The sequence below is a fragment of the Branchiostoma belcheri genome, unplaced genomic scaffold (assembly GCF_001625305.1).
Source record: "Branchiostoma belcheri isolate BF01 breed outbred unplaced genomic scaffold, Haploidv18h27 scaffold57, whole genome shotgun sequence".
In the NCBI taxonomy this organism is placed as follows: Eukaryota; Metazoa; Chordata; class Leptocardii; order Amphioxiformes; family Branchiostomatidae; genus Branchiostoma; species Branchiostoma belcheri.
Genome location: NW_017804209.1, coordinates 880,403 through 905,852, shown reverse-complemented (window position 1 = coordinate 905,852; position 25,450 = coordinate 880,403). Strand labels below are relative to the sequence as shown.

The window sequence follows — 25,450 nt, the reverse complement described above, 5'->3', positions numbered from 1 at the left end:
TGCATTCACTGGGGCTATATCTGCAAGAAATCTTTACAAATGAACTGCTACATTTTATATTTTAAAAGATCCATTCTGTATATTGAAATCCGTTATACCAGTGAGGCAAAGACTTTGACTGAAACAGTCGTGGCATTTTTCTTTCCCTATAACACCCCTCTCCCATCAAATCTAGTCATTGACTAGCTTTGAATGTCAAACTCCAACACCTAGCACCGTTAAATCTTCATTATCATCAACATCATCTTACTTTCTCATGGCATTGCTCCAATTGCCAGTAACGTTATTGAATAAGAGAAGCCCAGGCAAGTTACGTTTGTTACTGAAACCGGTATGGAAGTATTGTTTTGAGTGGCTTAGTTGTGGGTTTGTGTGTCTGTTTGTCCAGACAGGATAGGTTGTATGAGAGACCCTTCAATACTTCCCAGATGTCTAATATCTCCGATTTCTTCTTGATCAAAGACCTGTAAAACGTCCTTGGTTGATCTAAGTCTTTTCTCATATTCCTTGCCTTTCTTATACTATTAACCATTATTGTTCCCTTGGTGCATAAAGACTGATTGAAGTGAAAAATCAACTTTTTATCAAAGACAGAACGGTGTATAAAAAAAGACAGCTGATTCATCTGCCTTCATCACAATGACTGACCCACATGTGACCCTGGTCACATGACTGGTAATAGGCCACGTGACCCTGGAAGCCTGTAGAAATGTTTGGTAAGAAGTTGGCTGAGGAGAATGAAAATAATTGATATGGCTCGACAATAAAAGTTGCACTGCTCAAAACTCTCCTACGTCGGGGAGGGTACTACTAATAATTAAGGTAAACAAAAACAGCAATCGTATTGAGAAGAGAAGATGCTTAATTGCCAGTCGAATTTGAATTCTTCTTGAAGATTGGTTTGCTGAAGGGTAGCTTCCTGATGTAACCATCTAACATGACTGACCAGTATCATATTACCTGATTGTACACACCCTATTCCCAATGAAACTTGAACTATTGAGAAGATGCCTAATTTGCAAAAAAAAAACAGTTACTCAAGATGCCTAATCGCTATTTGAATTTGAATTCTTTTTGATGGCTTCCTGGTGTAACCAGCCAACATGGCTGACTGGTATCATATTACCTGATTGTACACACCCTATTCCCAATGAAACTTGAACTATTGAGAAGAGAAGATGCCTAATTTCCATTCGAATTTGAATTCTTCTTGATGATTGGTTTGATGACCAGGTAGCTTCCTGGTGAAACCATTCAATATGGCCAACTGGTATTATATTACGCTATTGCGACGAGAAAATGCCTAATTTCCGTTCAAATTTGAATTCTTCTTGATGATTGGTTTGATGATGGGGTAGCTTCCTGGTGTAACCCTCCAACATGGCCGACCGGTATCATATCACATGATAAATTAAAGGAAATAAAGGATTGTAAACACCCTATTGAGACGAGAAAATGCTTAATTTCCGTTCAAATTTGAATTCTTCTTGATGATTGGCTTGGCGACCGGGGAGCTTCCTGGTATAACCCTCCAACATGGCCGACTGGTGTTATATCACCCTATTTGAATTTGAATCCTTCCTGATGATTGGACGCCTAATTTCCGTTCGAATTTGAATTCTTCTTGATGATCGGTTTGATGACGGGGTAGCTCCGCTCGAAGACCTCTGACCCGCGGCTGACCATCCTGATTGGCGGCTGGAAGTTGGGGTCGCTCTCGTCGTCGTAACTCTCGTCCTCGTCGTCGTCCCCGTGCTCGGATGGGAGCGGGGTGGAGGCGCGGGAACTTCCCGGGGACGGGGGTGCGGACGCAGGGCGAGGGTACCGGAATTGCTGTGGAAAAGAAAAATAAAGCCATTCATCTTAAATTAGAAAGGTAACATTTGCAAAGCAATGTTTACCTTCTCAATGGACCTATACCATTATTACGTCACAGTTTGTTTACCTGTTCTAAAGAACATTCTAGAACAGTCAGTTAAAGAATAAAGATCATTTCAAAGTTTTCAAAGTAAGGTATGTCTGATTTTTGCTGCGTCTAGTTGTGTTGACACAGCATTACATGCCGCATGGGTGATTTAGTTGTGACATTAGACGAAAGTAGTACTGTATTAAAAGCCTTATATTAGGCTAACGCTACACAAGCACACACCGCGCTACGCACCCCTGTACAATATAAACGTCGATTGACCGGCATTCATTGCGGTAAACAAACTGTGACGTAATAATGGTATAGGTCCATTGGTCTAGCCTAACACACTACTGCTCTGAATATTGTTACTCAAACATTTTCATATATAATACAATGTATATGTTAGCAGCCACTCCAACTCTGTCCTGGTATATACATGTATATGGTAACCCAACAACACCACAGGGTGTTGCTACAGTCCATGTCATTGACTTTCGAGAAGAAAGAAGAAGAGGAAGAAACTGAGCAAAAGCAACATGTTTTCCTTCTGCGAAGGTAAACATATTAACAACATCAGGGTGTCCATGTCTATCTTAAACTTTTAGACACTAAGTTATGGAATTGCCATCACTGATCATCAGTGACTAATCTAATATCCATTATTTTGTGTTGTTAATAGTTTAAATTTCTTAAAACTTGCTGAATGAGTTTATTTTTGCGACATTCTTGGTGACCTCTTCACCATAGAATTATGACAAGTTACAGTCTTTCCATTGAAAACAGAAAACTGCTGTGAGAGACCTTCCCGTGAGAAGAGAAATACATCGGTGTGAGACCTACCGGAGTCTTGGGACTGTCTGGCCTGATGGCTTCTGGGTATTTCTTGAAGAGAGCCAGTTGGCGAGCCTTCCGGTAGTACTGTCAGGGGAGAAAGGGTAGTAAGGAGTTAGACTTCATCAGCACGTCAGCAGAACGTACTGCACCTGCACTAAACCCGCAATGTTTTGTGCATAGCACTTCAGCAGAACGTCACATACAAGGTCATATAAGGTTAACATCCCATCTGTAGTTTGCAAATGTGATGTAGGAAAAGATATCCTCTGCAACAGGCAAAATTCTGATGCAACGTTGACCAAAAATCCAACGAAAACGCAGGCGCAGTACATTATGCTGACATGATGACTTCATTCAACTAGTCAACACTCTTCCCAAATTTAGTGCTACTTTAATGCCACTTGCAACAAACGAGGTCTGTTTTTGCTAATGTAACAAAAGTTGGTCACTACACATTCTTAAAGTACACAGTTTCATGTATAATTGATAATTTCTTTATTGTAAGTTCGTGCCAATTGCAAGTTCAAGGGCTAACTGCCAACGAACATGGACAGGAACAATGAGTGCAGAGGAGTGGTATGAAACTTTATGCCGCAACATGAAGTTCTACGATCTATAATTAATCTAACTTTCTATCTCTACTTAAAACTAATACTGTAATTCACTCTATGTTTACGGTAGCAAAAGTTCATGGTCTGAGAAAAATGTACATGTTCACGGAACTATATATTCACGGTGGCAACAGAAGCAGGAAAAAGAAAGTCCAGGAATTATTTGTTGAAATGATAAGTTCACAGTACAGAAATGACAGTGAAATCAGTGAACATTACATGTAACAGTACAGTGAAAATAATCAGAAATTACAGTAATGTATGTATACAAGACAAAGAGTGAATCTCTTTAAGAAAAGAAAAGAAATTGTCGTACCAGTCCCAGACTCTTCCAGTCGAGCAGTTCGCTGAGCCGCTCGGTACGGTTCCGCTGGATAATCCGCTGCCGGCGGGACTGCCGCGTGAAGTCAAACATGTGCTGTGGGAAAGGTATTAAACAAATATTGTACTTATATACACAAAATGTAATACTTTATTGTCTTAACACTATATCCTAAACACTTTACATACATAATATACTTAATACATGTAATGTACCCACTCACTCACTCACTATCCAGGATTTGATTATTCTGCTGGAGGTGGGGTCTGCGATGTGTTCATTCATTCATTCATTCATTCATTCATTCATTCATTCATTCATTCATTCATTCATTCATTCATTCATTCATTCATTCATTCATTCATTCATTCATTCATTCATTCATTCATTCATTCATTCATTCATTCAATTCACTCACCCACCCACTCTCATTCATTCATTCATTCATTTTCATTCCTTCCTAGGCTTCCTTCATTCATTCATTCGCCGTCTTACCCCAGCGAGTTGCTGCACAGACTCCTCAGGGTTCCTGAAGCGCCTGTCGACGATATGGATGTAGATGCCATAAGATGTGGGGTCTGCGATGTGCTCTGCCGTTCATTCATTCATTCATTCATTCATTCATTCATCCATCCATCCATCCATCCATCCACACACTCACTCACTCACTCACTCACTCACTCATCTTACCCCAGCGAGTTGCTGTACAGACTCCTCAGGGTTCCTGAAGCGTCTATCGACGATGTAGATGCCGTAAGACGTGGGGTCTGCGATGTGTTCTGCCATGAAGCAGCCGAACCCGGACAGGTTGGAGGTGATGGACGGGATCCCCATCACTGTGCACTCCGCTGGGGGGAGGGGGGCAGAAAACACATTTAAGAAATGCATTACAACCTTTAAGTTAGTTAACTTATATTGTGTGAATCGACAGGATTGAGGCAAATGACAGGCTGCCAATAGATATAATAGCCAATAGAATATCAATAGATATCCTGGACTGTGTCTTGCAGAGATCATCGGTTTTCCTCCATTTTATATCATGTCATGATCATTCTCAGTTACTGATGGAAGATGGTCAATGCTGTCTGAAATGTCTGACTTTTCAGAAAATATAAATCCAGTTGGCTTACCTGGCGTATATCCCCATGGTTCGTAGTAGGAAACGAACACACCCAGATGGCAGCCGCGTACAAACTGCTCGTAGTCCATGGCCAGGAGAGCGCTGGTCGACGAGAGGAACTCGGGATGGAACACGATCTGGGCGGGAAACAATGTCACAAGATGAAAAAACAAAACGAAACAGCACGAAAGTTCAACTTGGTAGTTACATGTTTAAAGTTAAAACTTTTGGTCCAACACAAAAAATTCTCTCACCTAGAGCTTTCGACCAGTCACTCTGGTCTTCCTCAGTAGACTGACCCAGTGAGGCTTGAAGCTTTGACCCAGTGTTGACATCACACTTCAAAGAAGCCACGTGACAAGCTTCACTGGGTCAGTCTACTGAGGAAGACCGGAGCGACTGGTCAAAAGCTGTAGGTGAGAGAATTTTTTGTGTTGGACCAAAAGTTTTAACTTTAAACACAAAATGAAACAGCGTTGCACAATGAAAGGATTACTTAAACCTTCATGGCATTGGGTCACATTTATTTACAGTGTTCTATTATACATTTTGTATATAGATATGAAAAGGTCACCATATTTAAACAGTCATGGCTCAAAAGACTAAAGTGTAGGGTTTAAGAAAGAAATCAAAATAGTTGAAGAGCTAAAATTCTGAGAGGGGAAATTCGCAACAATGTCTCAAGATGAGAGGACGATTACATGTACATCATGGCATTGTAACACTTGAATTATACCATATGAAATGGGAAGGGTTAGATTTTTCTAAATTTCATAGTTGAAAAGCTAAAAAATTCTCCTAACATAATTGAGGTTAAGGTGGTATAGCAGATATAAAGATGTCACGTAAGGAGAATTTGTTACCTTAACCCTGTCTGCCCTGTTGTTGAAGAGCTGTATTCTCCTAACGTGATTGAGAATGGGATATAAAGAGGATGTAGGGAGAATTTGTTACCTTAACCCTGTCAGCCCTGTTGTTGAAGAGCTGTATTCTCCTAACGTGGTTGAGAATGGGATCGCTGGCATCGTCTGTCATGTTGTGGGTGCAGATAGGAGGGAGGTTCGGACGCTGCAGATGGAAAAAGAAAAATTATTATACATTCGAAATACAAATATATGTTGTATTATAACAATATAGTCATCTACTATGGAATATACTATGTATGTAATGTTATCATGAAAGTTCATCTGTGTTGGTAGTTACATGTTTAAAGTTAAAACTTTAGATCCAACACAAAATGTTCTCTCACTTAGAGCTTTCAACCAGTCACTCTGGTCTTCCTCAGTAGACTGACCCAGTGCTTTGTTGTCTTTGTATCATACTTTTTCGTTCCGTAAGACTGCCTGGTTGGGTCCCGGTTTGGGAATGTGACCTCAGCATAACCAAAGATACATTGTAGGTTCACATTTTCACTGGAGTCTAAATCCTAGAACCAGCCCACAATTACTGCAGAATCCACTCTTTTCTGTTTTGTTCTGTTTTGCATGTGATGTGGAGTACTTCCCCACCTGTGCAGCAAAAATGCACCTCTTCAGTTTGATGAGATCCTCCGACTGCAACAAATCTTCAGACTTGGGGATGCTGCCGCTGCAAGGAAAACAACAACAAAGCTCAAACAAACAAACAAATGGTAACCAAGCCAAAATTTTGAAGATTGTTATACAAGTGTTGTTTTAATTCGTGAAGGTTAGACATCCAGGTAATAAGATACGCCAAAAACCAGTTACTCAAGCAACTGGATATGATTTTGGAAACAGTCAGATGTTTCAGGTAGCATCCACTACATTTCGTCAGATAGTAGTCAGAAAAGCAGGTTTATAAAAATGAACTATTGATTGATTTGGAAAGTCAAGACAAGGATGATGCAAAAAGTGTTGTTTTCTGTTCCATGCCATGCAATAAGGACATTCGTGTTCATGATAATACAAAGTGTTCACCCTGATGCCTACATGTATGTCATGTAATACTTACTTACCCAAGGCATGATTCAAAAATCCTCTTCCCAATATCGTTCTGCACCTCCTGTACCGTCTCTCTGTGGGGAAAATCACACTTCAGATGAAAATTCATACATTTATTAGAAATAGTGTCAGTCATGGACTATCTAACCCTTTGGACTGCCAAGTTGAACTTGACTGACGATTACAAAGTCACCCCTTCCTGGCTCTCTACTGCATTCTAATACTTGGTTTTTAGCACCAAGGACAGCACCAAGGACAAATCTGTATCTGTATCTGTATAGCCGGTATAACCGCCTGCCAGCGTAACACACCAGTTTTGCAGGCACGCGGCGCGGCGGCAGCTGGCTACATTACACCGATCGACTTGTTACATCTAACCCTTGATCATCTAAATAGCATGTTGTACAGGCAAACAAAAAGCTATCAATAAACAGGAAAACCCACCTGAGTTGCTTGACGACAGCCTGGCCCTTGAGAGAGTCGACGTTGAAGTTGTTAGTTTTGGCGGGGAAGATCATGAAGGCGACAACCGTCATCTCACTGCCGGAGGACTGCAGGGCAAGGGTCAGGGGTCAGAGGCAGGGGCAAAGGTCAGGGTCAGAGGAAGGGGCAAAGGTCAGGGTCAGAGGGTTGAACTATGATCCAGCGTGCTAACTACACATGACCTCAGGACAGCTCTAAGGACTATAAACTTTAAGGCAAACAAAGTATGGCCTGAATTTGCAATAATTATTATAATTTAAATTTAATCATAGCAGTCGTGTGGTACTCAGAGTATGCCAGGGTTCTCACCACGATTTTTTCACAGCATAGGGGTCAGGTACAGAAGTGTAATAACTATCAGGGCTCAAGTTGTGCATTGAAACACCAATATGCTGGTTGAAATACAGCATAGGGGTCCATATCACAGCATACGGGGTCCAAATTACAGCATAGGGGGCCCTATGCTCAAAGGTCTCCCAAGAACACTGTATGCACAAGAATCTCTCACATCAAGCTAGTTTTCTTTAGGTAATTCAGACGTACATGTACCCTGTACTTCTACCAGGTTGATTTCATAAAATAGAAATTAATAACCTGTAATTAATTAATTAATAATCTACAACAAAATGATACAAAGTGTGATTCTAGAGATCCATGTTTGATGCTGCAAAGTACAAATGCCCAAACGTTGACCTTGAGAATAGTACATGTAGTAGAGTCTGACCTTGAGATAGTAGTTGAGTCTTGCGAGTGCCTCCAGGAACATGTCCACTCCTTTGTTAGAGAACTCGTACCGGCCGGCCGTGAACATGAATATCGTCTTGTCAATGTCAAAGTCGTAGTGCCTGGGAAAAGGTGCAGACACGATTAAGGTTCTCACGAAGTCTGCTGAAAATTTGTCTCAAATTATAAAATATGATTTAGAAACCTGCCTAGAGGTTGGCACCCCTAGCTGTAATGTACCATCAACATCATCATTTATTTGCATTACGTAATAAAAACAAAACAAAACATAAAACATTTAATGTTGTAATGTTATATATACCAGTCCAAAGCACAATAATGTAAAGGTAAATAAGTAGGGATGAGGTCTCATGAACATAATGGTAAGCATCACCATTAAATGTTTTCCAAATAGTGGTGACTACCGGTAGTCTACATCCAAGCAACCTTGCTATACTAGCCCCCCACCCCATTCTCTTGCAAACCTATGACGAGTGAAAATGATAGTGATCTCAAACCAGTTTAGCTCACTGAAGAGCTAATCTTCCACTGGTCGTGACAGAGAAGACAGACGCTATGTACTGTATTTACAGGTTCATTGTACCGGGGAAATTCCCCTAGATCTTTTCGACGAGCACAATGAACAGCAGACCACGGCTTAACGTCCCGTCCTAAGGACTGCGACCCTTTTCAGTAGCGTGTATGTCATGTGAGCGACGACAGTGGAGATCGAACCCCCAACCTCTCGGTCCAGAGGCAGGATACGCTAACCACTGGACTACGCACGCTACCAGTGAGTACAAATGACCTTGGTGTGCTCACCCGTAGAAGTGTCCTCGTACGAACTCGCTGATCTTCTCCTTGGCGATGGCGTGGAGGTTCTGGAACTCGTGGATCGCCTGGAACTTCTGCACGTTCAACCCGTTTGGAGTCACGATGTCTGAAACAGTGAAAACGTCACAATGAGGTGTGATGTAACAGCTCGACTCGTGCCCATGGAAAAGGCACTTTACACGACTTTCCTCACTTACACGTAACTCGAGTGCAAATGAGTATTGTCTTGTCCTGTCCTGTATTTGTTTTTATGTGTGGGACGCAACACCAGCAACAGCTGCCTCTGTCCCACAGGCAAATCAAATCAAAACGTCACTGATTTTTCTACCTCCATGAAAAATGGAGGTATTGTTTTTGGTGTGTGTGTGCGTGTGTGTGTGTGTGTCTTTGCTTATACATGACAGTGTCCAATGCTAGTGACCACCTTGCCATTGTAGCCACATTTTCCTATTAACTCGAGCATTCAAAAATTTGACTATATTGACCATCAGTGCACTGTGGCCATTTTGCTAATATGTTCCAAAGTGAGTGGTCACACAAATTTATGCAAAATAATACAAAAAAGAGAGAAAAAAAAGAAAAGTACCTGGCTTCCTTTTGAGTAGATGTTCTGCCTCGAGCGCAGTGATGTCGGACACGGTGGCAAACACGTGGCAGCAGTGTGCGGCCGCCCGCTCCATGCAGTACCGATGGTAGATCCCACGATTTCCAGCCTCTGTGTCCAGGTCAAACTGTAGGGGAAAATATATATACATTATACATGCAGTTTGCACCAAAACTGCTAGGTGGCAGCAGTGTGCGGCCGCCCGCTCCATACAGTACCGATGGTAGATCCCGCGATTTCCAGCCTCTGTGTCCAGGTCAAACTGTAGGGAAATATGTATATATTATACATGCAGTTTGCACCAAAACTGCTAGGTGGCAACAGTGTGCTGCCGCTTGCTCCATGCAGTACCGATGGTAGATCCCACAGTTTCCTGCCTCTGTGTCCAGGTCAAACTACAGATGGGACACGCGTACATGCGTCAGTGAAGGTTAGACATCCAGGTAATACTACTGGTAATTAGATATGCCAAAAAACAGTTACTGTGACTCAAGAAATGGGATATGATTTTAGAAACGGTCAGGCGTTTTAGGTAGCATCCACTACCTTTTGTCAGTGACACTGGAGACTTGTCAGAAAGGCAGGCTAATTTGCATCATCCTTGTCTTGTCTTGTCTAACTTTTGTTTCCTTTTGAACTTCCAAAAAAATGTGTGTCTTGAAGTTCACTCATTTGCATATCAATCAATAGTTCTTGCTTAAAAAACAGTCTTTCTGACAAGTCTCCAGTGCCACTGACGAAAGGTAGTGTTTGTTTGTTTGTGTTTCCCTGTGACCCACCTTGTCGAGGTTGTTGTAGAAGTCGACGTTCCCCGCGCAGAGGAACCGGCCGAGCAGCGTGGCGTGCGTCGTGAAGATGGTGGACACGTCGATGTTACGGCAGCGGCACAGGACCAGCCCCACGCTCGCCATCCACTCATGGAAGTGCGCCACCAGGTACTGCTTACCTTCACACTGCTCACACTGGGCTCGGAACTGGGGAGGAAATTCATATGTAAGGGAGGACTTCCACCACTTGAACTTAGACAACATCAACCCACAGGACAGACGCAAGTGGCGGGCTGCCATCAAGCCCCAGTATCACAGTGCAAGCACATCTAACCCTCAGAAGACTGGGAACAACAGACGATAAACCAGACAGTGAGTGAGTGAGTGATGGTGACCAGCCCCTCCAACTCTGTCCTGCTACTTGCTACATAACGTAATCCAATGCACCACCAGAAATAGATTTAAGTAGAGATAGACTGGGTTAAATTACACGTAGAACTTCATGTTAGCATATAGTTTTATATCACCACATTTTTCTTGTCAATGTCTGTTTGCAATTAGCCCTCGGGCAAGAACTTGCAATAAGCAACTCATAACCAGAAATGATCCCAACTGACCTCGCCGAGGAACCAGGCCACGAGAAACCCCAGCAGCACGGCGTCGTTGCACTCCCGGTCCGGCCACGGGATCCCGATCCCCGCTACCTCCCAGAATTCCTTTCTCCACTCGTCCAGCTTCCACGACACCGAGCCAACGTCAAACAGCACCACCTGCACACAAGGTCAAGGTCAAACACACTATCTGCACACAAGGTCAAGGTCAAACTGCCAGCTGTACACAAGGTCAAGGTCAAACAATGCAAACCTGCATACAAGGTCAAACAACACAAGGTTATACTACACAAACTGCGCACAAGGTCAAGGTCAAACAACAAAACTAGAACACAAGGTCAAGGTCAAACAATGCCACCTGCACACAAGCTCAAAAACATATCCTGCACACAAGGTCAAGGTCAAACCGAAACATAAGGTCGAACAACACAACCAAACCACAAGATCAAGGTCAAACAACACAACCGGCACACAAGGTCAAGGTCAAACAATGCAAAATTGCGCAACAAGGTTGTGGTTATTGTGAGTGAGTCAAACTGTTAACGGTGGTAACTAACAGTAACAGTTACTTCTGCTTCATTGTTAAACTGTTGAAGTTGACCAATCCAAAGCAAGTACTACGTAACCTTTTCTATGGATAGTTACATTGTATACAAGTAGTGATGCATACCGGTTCACTGGACTTGGATCCGGACTTGTAAGAATGTTAAGGTTCAAGTCCAAAAAAAACTAAAAGTCAAGAACCGAGTCCGGACTTATTACCATAAAAGACCATTTCACATACTCCTTTTCTTTCCAAACCACCTAAAACCTTCCGTAGATTGCAAAATCTTTGCTGCAAAATGAAGAAAACATTGCCATCAGGCATCGTCAAGTACCGGCCTCCATGTTATGTGGCCAAAGTTTCACCCAGACAACATTGCAAGGTTGCCAACATGCAATTTTGTATATGCCTTGGGTTTAGGTCCGGACTTACAAGTCCGGACCTGAACCTAAACCTCTGGACTTGAATCCGGACCTGAACCTAAAATTTGGTTTAGGTATGCATCACTATATACAAGTATACTTAGTAAGTTAACCCAATCAGTGGATTATGAAAAAACATGAAAGAAACACAGTGGTGACATTGCTGAAGAATGGATTTCTTTAAAGGTTAATTTTAAAAGTTCCATTTTCTAACACCCCCTGATTTTCTCACACACCCCTAATGATCTCTGAATGGTATGTTCCGTGCATAAGTGCAGGTACCACCATGCAGCATGCTAACCGGACTGTACCACTCACCCGTGGGTAGGCGTTGATGAGCCAGCGTCCGTATTCGACCTGTGGATATAAGTGTTGGTGGTTAGAGACAGAGGTGTACTCACCCTGGGATAGCCGTCTATCAACCAGCGCCCAAACACTACCTGCAGAACAGTCGCCATGCAACATGGGAGGGTGGAATGAGCTTCGTCTTTTAAATTTTTTATTTTTTATTTTTTAACAGCAATTTGATATTAAATAAATGTGAGACTAGCCTCCTTGGCAGGCTTTATGGGATCAGCGCTTATTTTCTGATCAAACGTAGATCGCACGTATTCAAGCTCCGGCCCTAAGCCTAGTATGGCATTCCTAGTATGTTCCAGGAATGGCATACTAGGGTTGCCTTGGCAGCCAAAATTTTTCATGCGTGTGATCTACGTTTGATCAGAAAATAAGAACCCCCCCTCAAAAAAAGACTGATCCTGGACAAGGAGGCTAATGTGGGACCATCACAGAAATTACACAAGTTTTCTTAAGTTAGCAACTGAGAAATTTGTGTGTGAAAATTGTCTGATTCCCAAAAGGATTAATGAATTTTTGAATTTTGATTCTATTTTCATGAAGATGACAAATTAAGGTATGACATTACCTTTATTAATATAATTTGCCATGTAAGTCAAGTTATTTGCCTTGGGCACAGGATTCAAGCACCAGTAAGACCATAATAATTTAATTTGTTGCTTCTTTGATTTTTTAAGAAGAAATATAAAGTGACAAGGTGACAAGAAAAAACAAATCCAAGCATCCTATGATTATGTATTTATTACATGCAGGCCCAAATGCTATAATGATAGGAACCATACAGGACTGGCTAATTTACACAATTAATTTCAAGCCTTTAATTAAACCACTACACTGATAGATGGAAAAACTGTAAAAAAAGTTAGGATTAGTCAAGGACTTTCTTCAACTGTTGAAGCCAAAATAAGAGCATCTTTTGGTCAATTCATAATTTGAAATCTGTTTTTTTTTTCAAATCCAAGAACCAACTAATTAAATTTGTGTGGCATGGCCTATATATGGATTGAAGCAAAATTTACATCAGCAAAAAAATCAGCAATGATGATGATGACCTTGACCCCCTACTGACCTTGACCCCTTTGCCCCGCATGTTCTCCAGGGTCCTGCGCATGATCTCATTGGTCGGTTCCATGGGGTCGACCTCCAGGCGCGCCGAGTTCTCGTTGTACGGACCAATCAGGCAGTAGTGGTCTCCGAGCTCGTCAACCGTCACACCGGCCTTACTGCGGATCACCGTGTAGATCCCACCAACTGGGGGGGGGGGGGAAAGTTTATAATTGCTGTAAACTTTTGATGAGAATGTCAAAATTTTGTAACTCTGCAATTCAAGAAAACACTTCATCATTAAATACAGTCACTTAGATTTAAAGACAAAAGTCTGGATCTAAACGTTAAACCCATTGCATATCATTATTATACAAAATTGCATGCAATTTGAAAAATACATGCAAAAATACTTGAAAGTATATAATAGAGTCACTTTTAAATAAACTGCAACGCCTGGGTTAATAGATGTTGTTTGCGCATGCACATGGTTTAACACGTTCCTCTATAAGGAGCACCTTTTAAAGTTGTCTCCAAGTTACTCCTTACCTATGCATGCCCAAACAGGTTTGTTTGTTTACATTATACACAATGGGGGGGGGGGGTATAAGAATGCAGTCACTTCCACTGCACTTCCTAGCACTTTCTCAAGGTCATGTTGACCTTCACACACGTTTATGAAGGTCATTCTGAACACAGCTGGTGATTCTATGAAAATTCCACCAATTCTGAAGCTGTTTCTATGATGCAACTGGTGGCAACCTTTTGGGGTGACCTCTGCTTGACCTTTCCAGCTGAGATAGGCTGAACACACATTACATGGTCACCAATGCAGTTTTACTTCTAATCTTAAGTTAATGTTCCTTGTAAATGTCTATTATCTTTTAGTATAAGCAAAAGTGTTTGAAATAATGTTTCAACCCTTTTTCTGTGCTCTACATTTAGGAGCTACGTAGGTTTTATGCTGTAGCTAGAGTTTAACCTAGATAACTAAGTTTGTTTACGTACAGTTCGTAGTTAAATAGGCTAGATACAGCCTTAAATCTAACACTAAATTCAGCAAAAAAAGTTACTGATTTCGGAGCAAAAACGCAGAGAAAATACAGTGATTTCTCCTTGTGTTCTTGGTGTTGTCTGGCAGGAATCTGGAGTCAAACCTTGGAGCGAAAACCAGACGTTGTTTTGAAGGTCACAGAAAGGGGCGTATCCGTGTGGATTTAAAATACACACGCTTTAAACACTTAACTATTGGCAGATCGATCACACCAGAGCAAACCGTTTCGCGTCTTGTTTTGGAGCAATTTTGCAATCGGAGTTTCGTTACTAGACTGTCACCAGAATGTATATGTTGTCATCTGTGCACAAAACTGAATTCAGATATAATTTTTATCAATTTACATGGGTGTTTAAAGAAAAAAGGACTAAAATTTTATAGCACCTGAGACAACTTTATAAAAAAAGTGATCGCGGGAGCTTTATAAATCGTTCAAATGATAGTATATTTAGGATAAAATCTTACAGAAGTTGGCATTTTATTCCTACGTAATCCACGTGAGATGCATGGTGCATACATGTCGCCATAAGCGTCGGACGCACACCACATATTCGGCAACAGCCGAAGTACGTGGGGAGGGGGGCGTGTTCTTATTAGCCTTCGTAGCAGGCTTATAGAACTGGGGGTTTGGTGGTCTTCGGCTGTTTTCTGATTAGCCCAGTTCTAAAAAACGGGGGTAATTCAACCAGGCCAGTCTATATAGTATATGCAATCAGAAAATAGCACATAAAAGCTCCCAAAGACCCCGAAGTCCCCAAAACCCCCAGTTTTGGCATGCTATGCTAGCGTGTTCTCAACTCACCTTTATTTGCGACCTCGTAGGAGATTTCGAACACCCACTTATTCTGGGTCCCCATGGGTCCATTGTCGTCGTAGTCAGCGTAGTCACCATCCATCTTTAACTTTAAGGAGCTTCGCCAAGTCCTTAGGACTTTAGTAAGACACGCTAAACGTTGTTGGTCACCGGTGCACACTTAGTAGTACTGGGCGGCGAAAATCCGTTTCGGTAACGCTTGTACGGTTTTTCACTCACACCGATGCTCGAATGTCTTCCACAAGACTTTAAGAAAGCAGCACGGGCGGGTAAGAAGTTGCGGAAAATGTCTTGAAGCAAGCGGCAAGCTCAGGAAGGCCACAGTTCCTCTTCAAGACCCGTCCGAACTCCAGTCACCCCCGGCGAAACACGATCCAAATGTAGGACATGTCATATGGCCAGCGGGTCATACCATGTCAAGTTACATAAAATATAAACAACATTTTCTCTACGAAGCTATCACGATAACTTAAAGCTAATCAAAGAAAAATTGTTACGTTTTTACCAAGATGGCAAAAATTGAAAAGTATAAGAATTGGTTGATTAAAAGGAGAAGTAAAATTATTTTGCTAACCCCCTATAAATGCTAGTAGTCCGTTCCGTTCAACTCTGACCTTGTGCTCTGACGTCACTAGCGCAGACGTGACCGCAAACACGCAAAGACACCACGTGACGCCGGTCTTGTAGGTAAAATACATTTAAATAGCAGAAAAGAATATATCATAATATTTCTCAGTGAAATATATTGTAGCCTGAGACGTTCAGCAAATGAGCGGTGTTCCTCGTTTTGGTGGGAAAGTTTTTGTCACCTCAGTTCTACTACCTCACAGTATTGGAACTCTTGTTGGTTCGTTGATTATCTAACGTTAGAACATTGTTCAGGCAATTATGACTTGGAAAAGTTTTATAACATTTTCGTGATTTTGCATACTTTTGACACTTCACTGTTCTGGCCAAGGCCATGGTGATTTGATTTTATGGATGACATCCTCTGGGAACCCCAAAACTGATGCGAGCGTGCGAATAAAAAAGGTTTGGCAAAAAAAATTGCTTTCATTATGAAATCTACGTGGTCAAGAAGGTTGAACAAATTAAGAGTACGGTTTTCGTTTGATTTTGGCATTCTACGACAAGTTATCGTTTCCCAATATATTTTTTCCAACTTACGGTATATATATTTGCTCATTTTGCAACTGTTTTGTACAATTTACAGTATGGTTGAAAACTTTTTTTGAACGACACCCTGGTAGGGGCCCGCAAGCCCTTTTCCGTAGAGCGTAATCGGCCGTTTTAATTCTACGTAGAGCGTAGACGGACCGCTCTTCGCATTTTGCGTAACTCTTTTTTTTTTCTGGAAACTTTGCCGAAAATTCATGCGCACGTGGATGTCATCCATATAATCAAATCAACATGGCCTATTAACATCTTGACAGTATTGGACCTCTAGCGACCCTACTTCGAGTTGAAATACAGCAGAATATTTAAAAAAAAGATTTGGATTGCATTTTGTCATCATATTTTCGTAGCATGGAGGTAGCCTGGTACAGTGGTAGCTAGCAACATTATAGAGCAGGCGAATACTGCCGGGGATGGCACCCAGGCTAGCATGGAGGTAGGCTGAATTGGAAAGTAAAATGATGGAATTTGCTCTTTGCGACCACTGAAAGATCTGCTTGGAGATTAGGCATGGTCGTCCCCGCTTGGTCACAGTTCTTCCTGAGTACGTACACAAAGAGGTCATGACCTCCTTGTTGTGAGCTCGTTCCAATGAAAGGAACGGGGATATATTAAACTGTGCCCCTCTGCGGTGATTGTTGTGTGACATGAACGACACCCTGGTAGGGGCCCGCAAGCCCTTTTCCGTAGAGCGTAATCGGCCGTTTTAATTCTACGTAGAGCGTAGACGGACCGCTCTTCGCATTTTGCGTAGAGCGTATTCGCCGTTTTAATTCTACGTAATGCGTTGTAGCCACTTGGAATTTAACGTAAAGCGTAATCGAGAGTAGAGCGTTGTCGGGACCCCCCCCCCCCTTGCAGGTCCCCCCCTGGTGTTTACCTCTGTCAGTGTGTGCTTCATACACTGTTCTGACAACTCTCCGGTGTCACTGACGAAAGCTAGTGGATGCTACCTGAAACGCCTGACCGTTTCCAAAATCATATCCAGTTACTTAAGTGACTGTTTTTGGCCTTCGCACTCGTGTTTGTTCGCTCGCCGTTTTGACATCTACACCGCGTGACTTGGGACCTGATACGTGCAATTCTCGGTACTGAGGTGGACTTTCCCGGTAACTACGCGTTACATTCGTCGCACGATTTATTTTGCCGTAGGATTCTACAACAGGCCGGGACAAGAATTGAACGCTGATAGACTTTTTCAGCAACCCGACTTTCATACGACCCTCCGTTTGCCATCTTAAGAAGATTGCCCGGTGAATGTGTGACCAGCCATAATCTGCGCAACCATCTAGCCATAGACCTTAAAAAAGCTTGTTGAATACTCATAAGCTCACAATTGATTCGTCCACAAACGTTTTAGTATGTCAAACACGAGAACTTGAAATGGCCATACGACAATAAAGAATGCTTGTTGGATATTGAATACAAAATATCAACCATACGTGGCACAGGTGCACCCATATCGAATCATAACAATAAGAAATCACTTCGAAAAAAAAATATAATATACCCCTGTTGATGCTCGCCAGGTGCCATTTTACATGGATTTCCACTGTCCTGCGGGCCAACACGGCAAGGCCGCACTTTCTATAGTCTTCGATAACACGTGCCTGGGGCAAATCTACGCTATCTAATGACAATGCCAGTACTGTACTTGGTGACAGCGAGTTCCACTCTGCGGTACCGTCTAGGAAAGAAGGAATAGTCTTCGACGGTTATGATCCAAGAACGTACATGTAGATTTGCCAGGCCCGCAGTCTGGATTCCAGGTATCTGGATCAAGATTCAAGATGGATTTATTGGTTCTTCGCAGTTAAAAACAACTGAATTGTAAACCAATTTACAAAACATTAGTATATGAAAACTACAGGTTTGCAATCAATATAGGCGTACGATTAACAAACCAATAAAAACACATGTTCCATACATTATAAATTTCCCGGACAACATTTGATGCAGAACACTGTACTACATTTAAAAAGACAACAGTCAGGGGTTCAGTCCATAGTTATTGAGGAGCTGGCGACATCAGCCGACAGTGATGCTGGCGGCCTCCCCGACGTGTACCGTGGTGGCTCCTCCGTTCCCGCGGCGCGGCGGCGGCCTGCCCTGCCGCAGTACCAGGCGCAGCATGAGCAGGGCCGACCAGAGCCAGTAGAACGTGCAGACGGGCTGCAGCAGGTGCACGAACACGTTCCAGTCAGCAGGCCCGAACGCCGCGCGCTGCACAGGCGTAGTGAAGCACGTCGTCTGCGGCGTCCTCTGCACCTGGGAGCCAAAGACAACAAAAAATACAAAGATAAACTAAAAGAGTAGAGAACCAATTAAGCTGCCAGACTGTACGAACAACTAGGTGCGCGAACACGTTCCAGTCTGCCGGCCCGAACGACGCGCGCTGCACAGGCGTAGTGAAACAGGTCGTCTGCGGCGTCGACTGCACCTGGGAGCCAAAGACAACAAGGCTGAGGCAATAAAAATCATTGCCAAGGCGACGACTGAATGATATATATCATTTCATGTGGTGGAGCTAGCAATCTACATTACAATTATAAGAAAAACAGATTTCCCTATCTTATAAAGACATGCACGTAGTGAAATTTACAGGATGGGTGGAGGAGGTGTGGGGCAATATACCAAATACACGTATAGGAGGAATCAGCCGGCCTAAATGTTCTTGGGGACTGCTCCTGAGGCTCAAAACACAGACACAAATCCATAGATACAAATTCACAAATGTACAAAAGCTGGTGTCTTCCGCCGAAGGGTGTACAGACATAGAAACATGTACATCTACAAACCTCGACGAAGCTTCCGTTGACCCAGACGCAGATGTTGAAGAGACAGAGCAGCCCGCAGTGTGACCCGACCCTCCCCTCCAGCCGCCCGTGCGTCGTTGCCGAAAACACGAACGTCGTCTGCAGCACGAGCTGGACCAGGTTCAGGACGGCGTCGGCCATCAGCAGGGCTCGCAGCTTGACGAAGTCTGCCGGCGTCGCGTCGTGAGGGCAGCCCTGCCTCGCCAGGTCGACCGACGCTTTGGCCCATCCCTCCAGACCCCGGACGTTCATCCACAGGGCTCCCGCCGCGCTGAGGAGCAACAGCAGCACGTCAACGGCTCCCCGAGACCGGAACTCCCACGGCCCGCTGGCCTGGACCCGCACGCACCCCGCCAGCGTGGACAGGATGAACAGGCCGAAGTACAGGACCTGGAGGGAGGGAGGAAGACAGATGGAGACATCGTCACGCTAGCTCGTATCATGAAGAAGAGAAGATGGACTTAATGTATACCCTGGATGCTAAACTAGTATCGGACTCTTAGCCGTTTTCCTTCGGCAGCCAAGAGCCCTTCGCCCGCCTATCTAAATTACTGCTACCGGGGAGTTGAGCCCGAGGGGTTTTTCCGGCCCTAGAACTACGTTGTACGTTGTCCGGCCAGCCGAACTCCCCCCGGGCTAGACTCCCCCGTAGGCGTAGCGGTAATTTACACCAGCGGGCGAAGGGCTCTTGCGGCCCGGAAAACGAGCTCTGGATTCCAGGGTACGCTAGCTCGTATCATGAAGAGAAGATGGACTTAATGTACAGATAGAGCGCTTCTCTCAGTATATTGGATGTGATGTGATGTGGAAAGGATGGACTGACCAAAGTACAGGAAGGACCAAACAGATGCCGACATCGTCACTGCAGCTGGTATCATAAAGAGAATACCTCGTAGACGAAATTAGTTATCGTACAAATCTCTCAGTTATACAGCCAACAAGGGTCAAATCCAAGAGAGCCAGCAGCTATCATGAACTTTTAACGATCTCGAGTAAAACACAGCACCTAGAGACCGTGTAATAATAGGCGACAAAGACGACAAATACCTTGCAGGAGTAATACAGGATGACTTTGTAGTAGTCCGGTTTGTTGGACACCGTGGTGGCCTGTTGGGTGATCGCCCACAATCCGACGGAGAGAACGGCCACCGTCACCAGGAAGAACCGCATGAGCGGGCCCGCCGCGTGGCGCGTATTCGGGACGGTCTGGCGCCCTGTCGCCGCCGCGCCGTCGCCCCCCTCCCCCTCACGCGCTTTGGCCCACATGTAGTACATCGTGGCGAGGGAGAGGAGGGCGAAAGTTCCGACCAGCGGCTGGCAGTAGAGCTGGAACTTCACGAACGTACAGTACTCCACCGTGAACAAGTTTATCGTCGTGTCCCCTCCTGTAGCGTAATTACAGGAGCTCGACTTATCGATGGTGGCGTCCCAGCATGTCAGGTCGACGTTGACGAATTTGTAGCTGACGTTGTTAACGACGACGTCGTTGACGTTGACGGTCTTACACAGGACCGACGGCCTGTCCACCATTTCGTAAAACCAGGAGGCCAGGTCGGCCAGGACGACGAGCGTGAACAGGAGAACCGTGTAGACTTTCTGCCTGGCGAAGCTCCTGGTGCCGAAGCACCACCCGAGCATGGCCGTCTGGGACACCACAAGGAGGAGTCTGCCCACGTGAAACGCCATACCGCTGGAGTATACGTAGCTGGGTTGGACGGGAAAGGCTCCCTCGTCGCGATGGGCGCAGGAACCGTAGAGTAGGAGGAACTCAATGTCCAGCGCGACGCAGCCGACCGCCAGCAGCGCGACCGGTACGAAAAGAAGCGACAGCTCCAAACCTTCCGCTGCTCCAACCCCGGCCTGGTCGGTGTCCTCTCGCACAAAGGGCTCCCGCCGAATGACATACGCGATGACCGCTACACATGGGATCCCCAGGTAGACAAGCACGATGAAAATAATCCTCAGACTCTCCCACTGTTTCTCACAGTCCATGGCGTCATTGATGGCCAGGGACATTAAAGGGGCTACAGAAACGACCAGGAAAACGGCGATGCTGATCACGATTTTCGCGCCGGGAGAACCGTCCAGACGTCTGCCGACCCATTTCGTCGCGAAGTTGGGAAAACATCTACTGCAGGAGCAGCAAGCGGGCAGTCGGTTCTTCCGAACCGCTACGAGGTCTTCTCTAGAGGCCATCGGTCGGACGCAACTGCCTTTTTCGAGTGTGGGTGGTGTACGTATACACGACCAGAGGTTCGAGTGGTACGCAGTAAAATATACACAAAACGCAGGACGTGTTCTGTTTACGTCTGATTGATTTCACTTCTTTGAAGTTGGCAGGACCCCAGGGGTGGTTTCCTCGAAACGTCACGCACGTAGAGATCGTTGCGCTCAAAGTTGTTTGCTCGTCCTTTGTTTTTGACATCCATACCTCGGATCGGGTGGCAGAAACACGTGCTTTGCGGTAATGAAGTAGTTTTTTTCTTTGTTTCCTTTTGGCAGTTGTTGAATGGGTCATGTTTTGGAAGCTTCCCATGTTTTGTGTACAACAGACCTTTTCTTTACCATTGTGAAGAGGGCCATGCTTTCTTTCTTAGCGCGGATTTGTATATAACATTGATGCTTTCTAGTAAATACCATAGATCTAAAAGCCTGTGTTTTGGCCTCGCCTCCATCCTCTTTCTCTCCCTCTCCATCCTTTCTTCTCTCTTTCTCTCTCACTCTCTCCATCCTCTTTCTCTTTCACTCTCTCCATCCTCTTTCTCTCTCACTCTTTCCCTCTTTTTCTCTCTCACGTGCACTGGTAAAAACTCTCATCGGGACAAATTGTTCATTGTTCAAATTTTATTTCTTCAACAGCGAATGCTAAAAAGAGAAAGATGGATAAATATCCAAGTTTTTTTCTTTAAAAAGTACGTAGAGACAGTTACATACACTCAGTCTTACGAAACAGGTTGACGCCACCATTAAACTCATGTACAAAGGCATATACATACAAGCATAAGTGAACACAACGTAAGCTTAAATTGATACAAAATTGTGTTGAGGAATTTATGATAAACTCATAAAAAATCAAATGAACACTTCATTGCCTGTACATCTTTTGTTGACTCTAGTAGACTTCTAGCCTCGAGAAAAGAGTCACTTTTAAAGGCCACGTTTACGACTAGTTTAAAATGGCATCTGTGGTGTTGTTCGTGAGAGATTTAGTTTAAAATGGCATCTGTGGTGTTGTTCTTGAGAGATTTAGTTTAAAATGGCATCTGTGGTGTTGTTCTTGAGAGATTTAGTTTAAAATGGCATCTGTGGTGTTGTTCTTGAGAGATTTAGTTTAAAATGGCATCTGTGGTGTTGTTCGTGAGAGATTTAGTTTAAAATGGCATCTGTGGTGTTGTTCGTGAGAGATTTAGTTTAAAATGGCATCTGTGGTGTTGTTCTTGAGAGATTTAGTTTAAAATGGCATCTGTGGTGTTGTTCTTGAGAGATTTAGTTTAAAATGGCATCTGTGGTGTTGTTCTTGAGAGATTTAGTTTAAAATGGCATCTGTGGTGTTGTTCTTGAGAGATTTAGTTTAAAATGGCATCTGTGGTGCTGTTCGTGAGAGGTTCGAGTCGACGTTGTGCCGGCTGGATTGTCCCTGGTTGAACCCGGCGGCCAGCCTCGTGGTGTGGGCTCAGCACGGCGCTCCTGAGCCGGAGGGTTAGAGTAGCGACCAGCGACAGCAGCCAGTACAGCATGCAGAGCGGGTAGAACAGGTGCACCAGCTTGTTCCAGTAGCCGACGATGGCCACGCGCTGCACGGGGCTCGTCCAGCAGGTGGTCGTGGGCTCGGACTGAACCTCGAAGAAACTGCCGTTGATCCAGAGGCAGAGGTTGAACAGCGCGAGCAAGTTGTAGCGGGTGTTCAGCGATCCGCCGTCCTGCGCTTTGCACAGGGCGGTGAGGAGGAACGTGGTTTGGAAGATGATGAGAAGGGTGCTCAGCGACGCGTCCAAGCCTAGAAGGGCGCGAAGATGGATGAAAGTGCTGGCTTCTGGAGGCACGGACAGGTGGCAGCCGGAGTTCCCCAGGTCCTCGCCTGTTACGCTTTCCGATCTCGCGAGCGCGAAGAACGACAGCAAGTGGAAGGCAGACGTGCCGATCGCGCCGAGGACCAGTAGCGCGATGTCGGCAGCGTGTGGCCTGTAGTCCAGCCGGCCGGCGGAGCTGCTCCTGGCCTCAGCCGAAAGCGCTGTCAGGGCGAAGATGAAAACGTACGCGACTTTGAACCCTTGGTAGGTAAGGACGGCTTGATAGTCCGCGTATTTTGGCGCGGCTGTAGTTGGAGGTGTCGTCGTCTGCCATCTCGGTGTCGTCGTCTGCCATCTCGGTGTCGTCGTCTGCCATCTCGGCGCTGTTGTAGTCTCGGCGGCCGGTGGCAGGGCTTGTTGCGTGACTATGAAGAGCGCCACCGAGAAGACACACATGACGACAAGAAGAGCAAACCAAACCACTGCTGCTTTCCCGTGAAAGTCCCGCGGCCGTCGTCGGTCTACGACTGGCTCGCTCTCCCTTGCGTGTTGGGTACCCCGCGCCTTGGACCACAGGGCGAGCATTGTGGCAGCCGCCACGAGGCTGAATTGGCCGATCAGCGGGTCGCAGTAGCGCTTCAGCGTGAGGAAGTCGCAGTGCGTCGCCCGGTCGCTCACCTCGCACGGCTGGGCTGTCGGGGCGACGGTTGTCGGGGTGACGTTTGCCGGGGTGACGGTTGTCGGGGTGACGGTTGTCGGGGCGACGGCGCTCCAACAGCTGGAGGTGTTGCAGATGACGTCGGTGCTCTCGGACACTTGGTACAGCCAGGACGCCGCGTCCGCCATGACGATTAGCGCCGTGAGGGAAGCGGCGCCGACGGTCTGCTTGGCCCACTTCCGCGTCGCGTGCAGCCACCCGACCGAGCAGACCTGCGCCACCACAAAAACCAGCCTCACCGCGTGAAACGCCGTGCTTGTGTGGAGACCTGGATACGAGTTCAATAGAATTGTATTGACAATGTAAATATAGTGCACAACGTAATATTATAGTAAATGCATGACGTCTAGGCCAGATTTTACTGCAACATCTGTTATGTAATAGTATGTTAACCTGACATGTAAATATAGTACACAATGTAATTGTAGTAAACGCACGACGACTAGGCCGGATCTCATAGCTTGTTAACGTTAGACCGCAACGTCTGTTATGTAATAGTATGTTTATCTGACACTGACACTGTGTAACTGACACTGTTAACTGTTACCTGTTCCGAATTGTTTATGTTCTTGTTATGAGGGCTAGCCCTTTATAATAGCCTCCGGCTAGTTGGGCAGTCTTGCTGTATACATATGTGTTATCAGCCTAATAAATCAAATCAAATCAACCTGAGGGCAGGATCCAGTCCTTCAGATACCCACAGGAGCCCGACACGTACATGGCGGAGATGTCCACGACGACGCAGGCGACACCCAGCAACACGAGCACGACGAACGTCGCGACGGACTTCACGCGGTCCTCTTTCACCTCTTCTTCTGTTTCTTCTACCATGGCATTATAGTAAGGGTCTCGCAGCGCGGCCCATAACAGCATAAGTGTACTGACCAGACCCGCTGCCACCACCGAGGTGTAAAGGATCTCCAGGGGGTTAGACCGCGTGCACTCCAAATTAAGGAAGACGGTGGCCGCCCCGAAACCCACCAGGAAGAACGTCAGCAGGGCGACAAGCGCGCCCGCCGTCTTGGTGCTGACGTCGTTGCCGAGCCGCGTCCGCAGCCATTTGGTCCACCAGAATGGTCCCTGGCACCAGCGGGCGAACACACCGCCGCATGTACACGGACACGTACACGACCCGCAGCGACCGTACCTCCCACTGCGGCCGAGAGGCACTACGGGGGTTGTGGTGTCGGATCCTTCCATCCGCTCTGGCGTGCGCTTGTACCAAATCCAAAGCAACCTACCTCCTGTTTTTCGTGTCCAGCTCAAATTCCTTGCTGTCTCTCAGTACGGCACAGCAAGGTAGACCCAAAATGAAAACTTCTGAAAACTATTACTTTGAATTTTGGATGTCAGCCTATGAGGCTAGCCTGGCGGTTCGCTCGCATCGACAGCAAACCGTGACTAGACAGAGGTCATGTGTATAGTTAAAAACTACGCAATGACTCGGCAGTCCACCAACTAACAATCATGACCTTCTGTGAATAGGATGTCAACCTGTTGCCTAGCAACGTCCGTAAGGTACAGGCGACCTCTTCTGACCCCCGGGCTATACCGTTTCCCGCGCACCGACCAATGTTTAAAGTTGTCAGGTGATTCATTGTTTAATATAAACGCTTGGGTTACCGGTGATGACAGATCGTATATCCGTTTATTGTGAACAAAAGGCCTTGCAAGGGTTCGAGTCCTGACATGCCACCGATCTTGTGCCCTTGGGAA

General features: G+C 45.2%; 3 protein-coding genes across 3 annotated transcripts; all 3 read right to left on the bottom strand.

The window, feature by feature from the left end:
• Nucleotides 1-1,583: 1,583 nt before the first annotated feature.
• Nucleotides 1,584-15,392, bottom strand: LOC109481715 (glycogen [starch] synthase, muscle-like). The gene is made up of 17 exons (XM_019784308.1): nt 15,003-15,392; nt 13,172-13,353; nt 12,147-12,185; nt 10,786-10,938; nt 10,181-10,375; nt 9,384-9,528; nt 8,786-8,903; nt 7,965-8,085; nt 7,202-7,308; nt 6,772-6,831; nt 6,305-6,383; nt 5,751-5,864; nt 4,807-4,933; nt 4,367-4,524; nt 3,671-3,772; nt 2,750-2,827; nt 1,584-1,833 (listed from the first exon to the last, which is right to left on the bottom strand). Exons 1-17 carry the CDS (start codon nt 15,094-15,096, stop codon nt 1,597-1,599), a joined length of 2,109 nt encoding a protein of 702 aa, XP_019639867.1. The 5' UTR covers nt 15,097-15,392; the 3' UTR covers nt 1,584-1,596.
• A 2,742-nt stretch (nt 15,393-18,134) lies between these two features.
• Nucleotides 18,135-21,203, bottom strand: LOC109481717. The gene is made up of 3 exons (XM_019784310.1): nt 20,054-21,203; nt 18,989-19,396; nt 18,135-18,458 (listed from the first exon to the last, which is right to left on the bottom strand). The coding sequence occupies exons 1-3, from the start codon at nt 21,200-21,202 to the stop codon at nt 18,219-18,221; spliced, it is 1,797 nt and encodes a 598-aa protein (XP_019639869.1). The 5' UTR covers nt 21,203; the 3' UTR covers nt 18,135-18,218.
• A 1,369-nt stretch (nt 21,204-22,572) lies between these two features.
• LOC109481641 lies at nt 22,573-24,934 on the bottom strand. The gene is made up of 3 exons (XM_019784219.1): nt 24,403-24,934; nt 23,767-24,002; nt 22,573-23,553 (listed from the first exon to the last, which is right to left on the bottom strand). The coding sequence occupies exons 1-3, from the start codon at nt 24,932-24,934 to the stop codon at nt 22,573-22,575; spliced, it is 1,749 nt and encodes a 582-aa protein (XP_019639778.1).
• Nucleotides 24,935-25,450: the final 516 nt, after the last annotated feature.

What these genes read in the sequence shown, in the direction of transcription:
- LOC109481715 (XM_019784308.1), bottom strand. Translation starts at nt 15,096, where the DNA reads ATGGATGGTGACTACGCTGACTACGACGACAATGGACCCATGGGGACC. An exon ending in ATTTTTGAATCATGCCTTGG is followed by an intron (nt 6,384 to 6,771) that starts GTAAGTAAGTAT and finishes TTTTCCTTGCAG; the next exon opens with CGGCAGCATCCCCAAGTCTG. An exon ending in ACCATGGGGATATACGCCAG is followed by an intron (nt 4,525 to 4,806) that starts GTAAGCCAACTG and finishes CCCTCCCCCCAG; the next exon opens with CGGAGTGCACAGTGATGGGG.
- LOC109481717 (XM_019784310.1), bottom strand. Translation starts at nt 21,202, where the DNA reads ATGGCCTCTAGAGAAGACCTCGTAGCGGTTCGGAAGAACCGACTGCCC. An exon ending in TCCTGTATTACTCCTGCAAG is followed by an intron (nt 19,397 to 20,053) that starts GTATTTGTCGTC and finishes CCCTCCCTCCAG; the next exon opens with GTCCTGTACTTCGGCCTGTT. An exon ending in TCAACGGAAGCTTCGTCGAG is followed by an intron (nt 18,459 to 18,988) that starts GTTTGTAGATGT and finishes TTTGGCTCCCAG; the next exon opens with GTGCAGAGGACGCCGCAGAC.
- LOC109481641 (XM_019784219.1), bottom strand. Translation starts at nt 24,934, where the DNA reads ATGGAAGGATCCGACACCACAACCCCCGTAGTGCCTCTCGGCCGCAGT. An exon ending in GGACTGGATCCTGCCCTCAG is followed by an intron (nt 24,003 to 24,402) that starts GTTGATTTGATT and finishes ACTCGTATCCAG; the next exon opens with GTCTCCACACAAGCACGGCG. An exon ending in GCGCCGTCGCCCCGACAACC is followed by an intron (nt 23,554 to 23,766) that starts GTCACCCCGACA and finishes CACGCAAGGGAG; the next exon opens with AGCGAGCCAGTCGTAGACCG.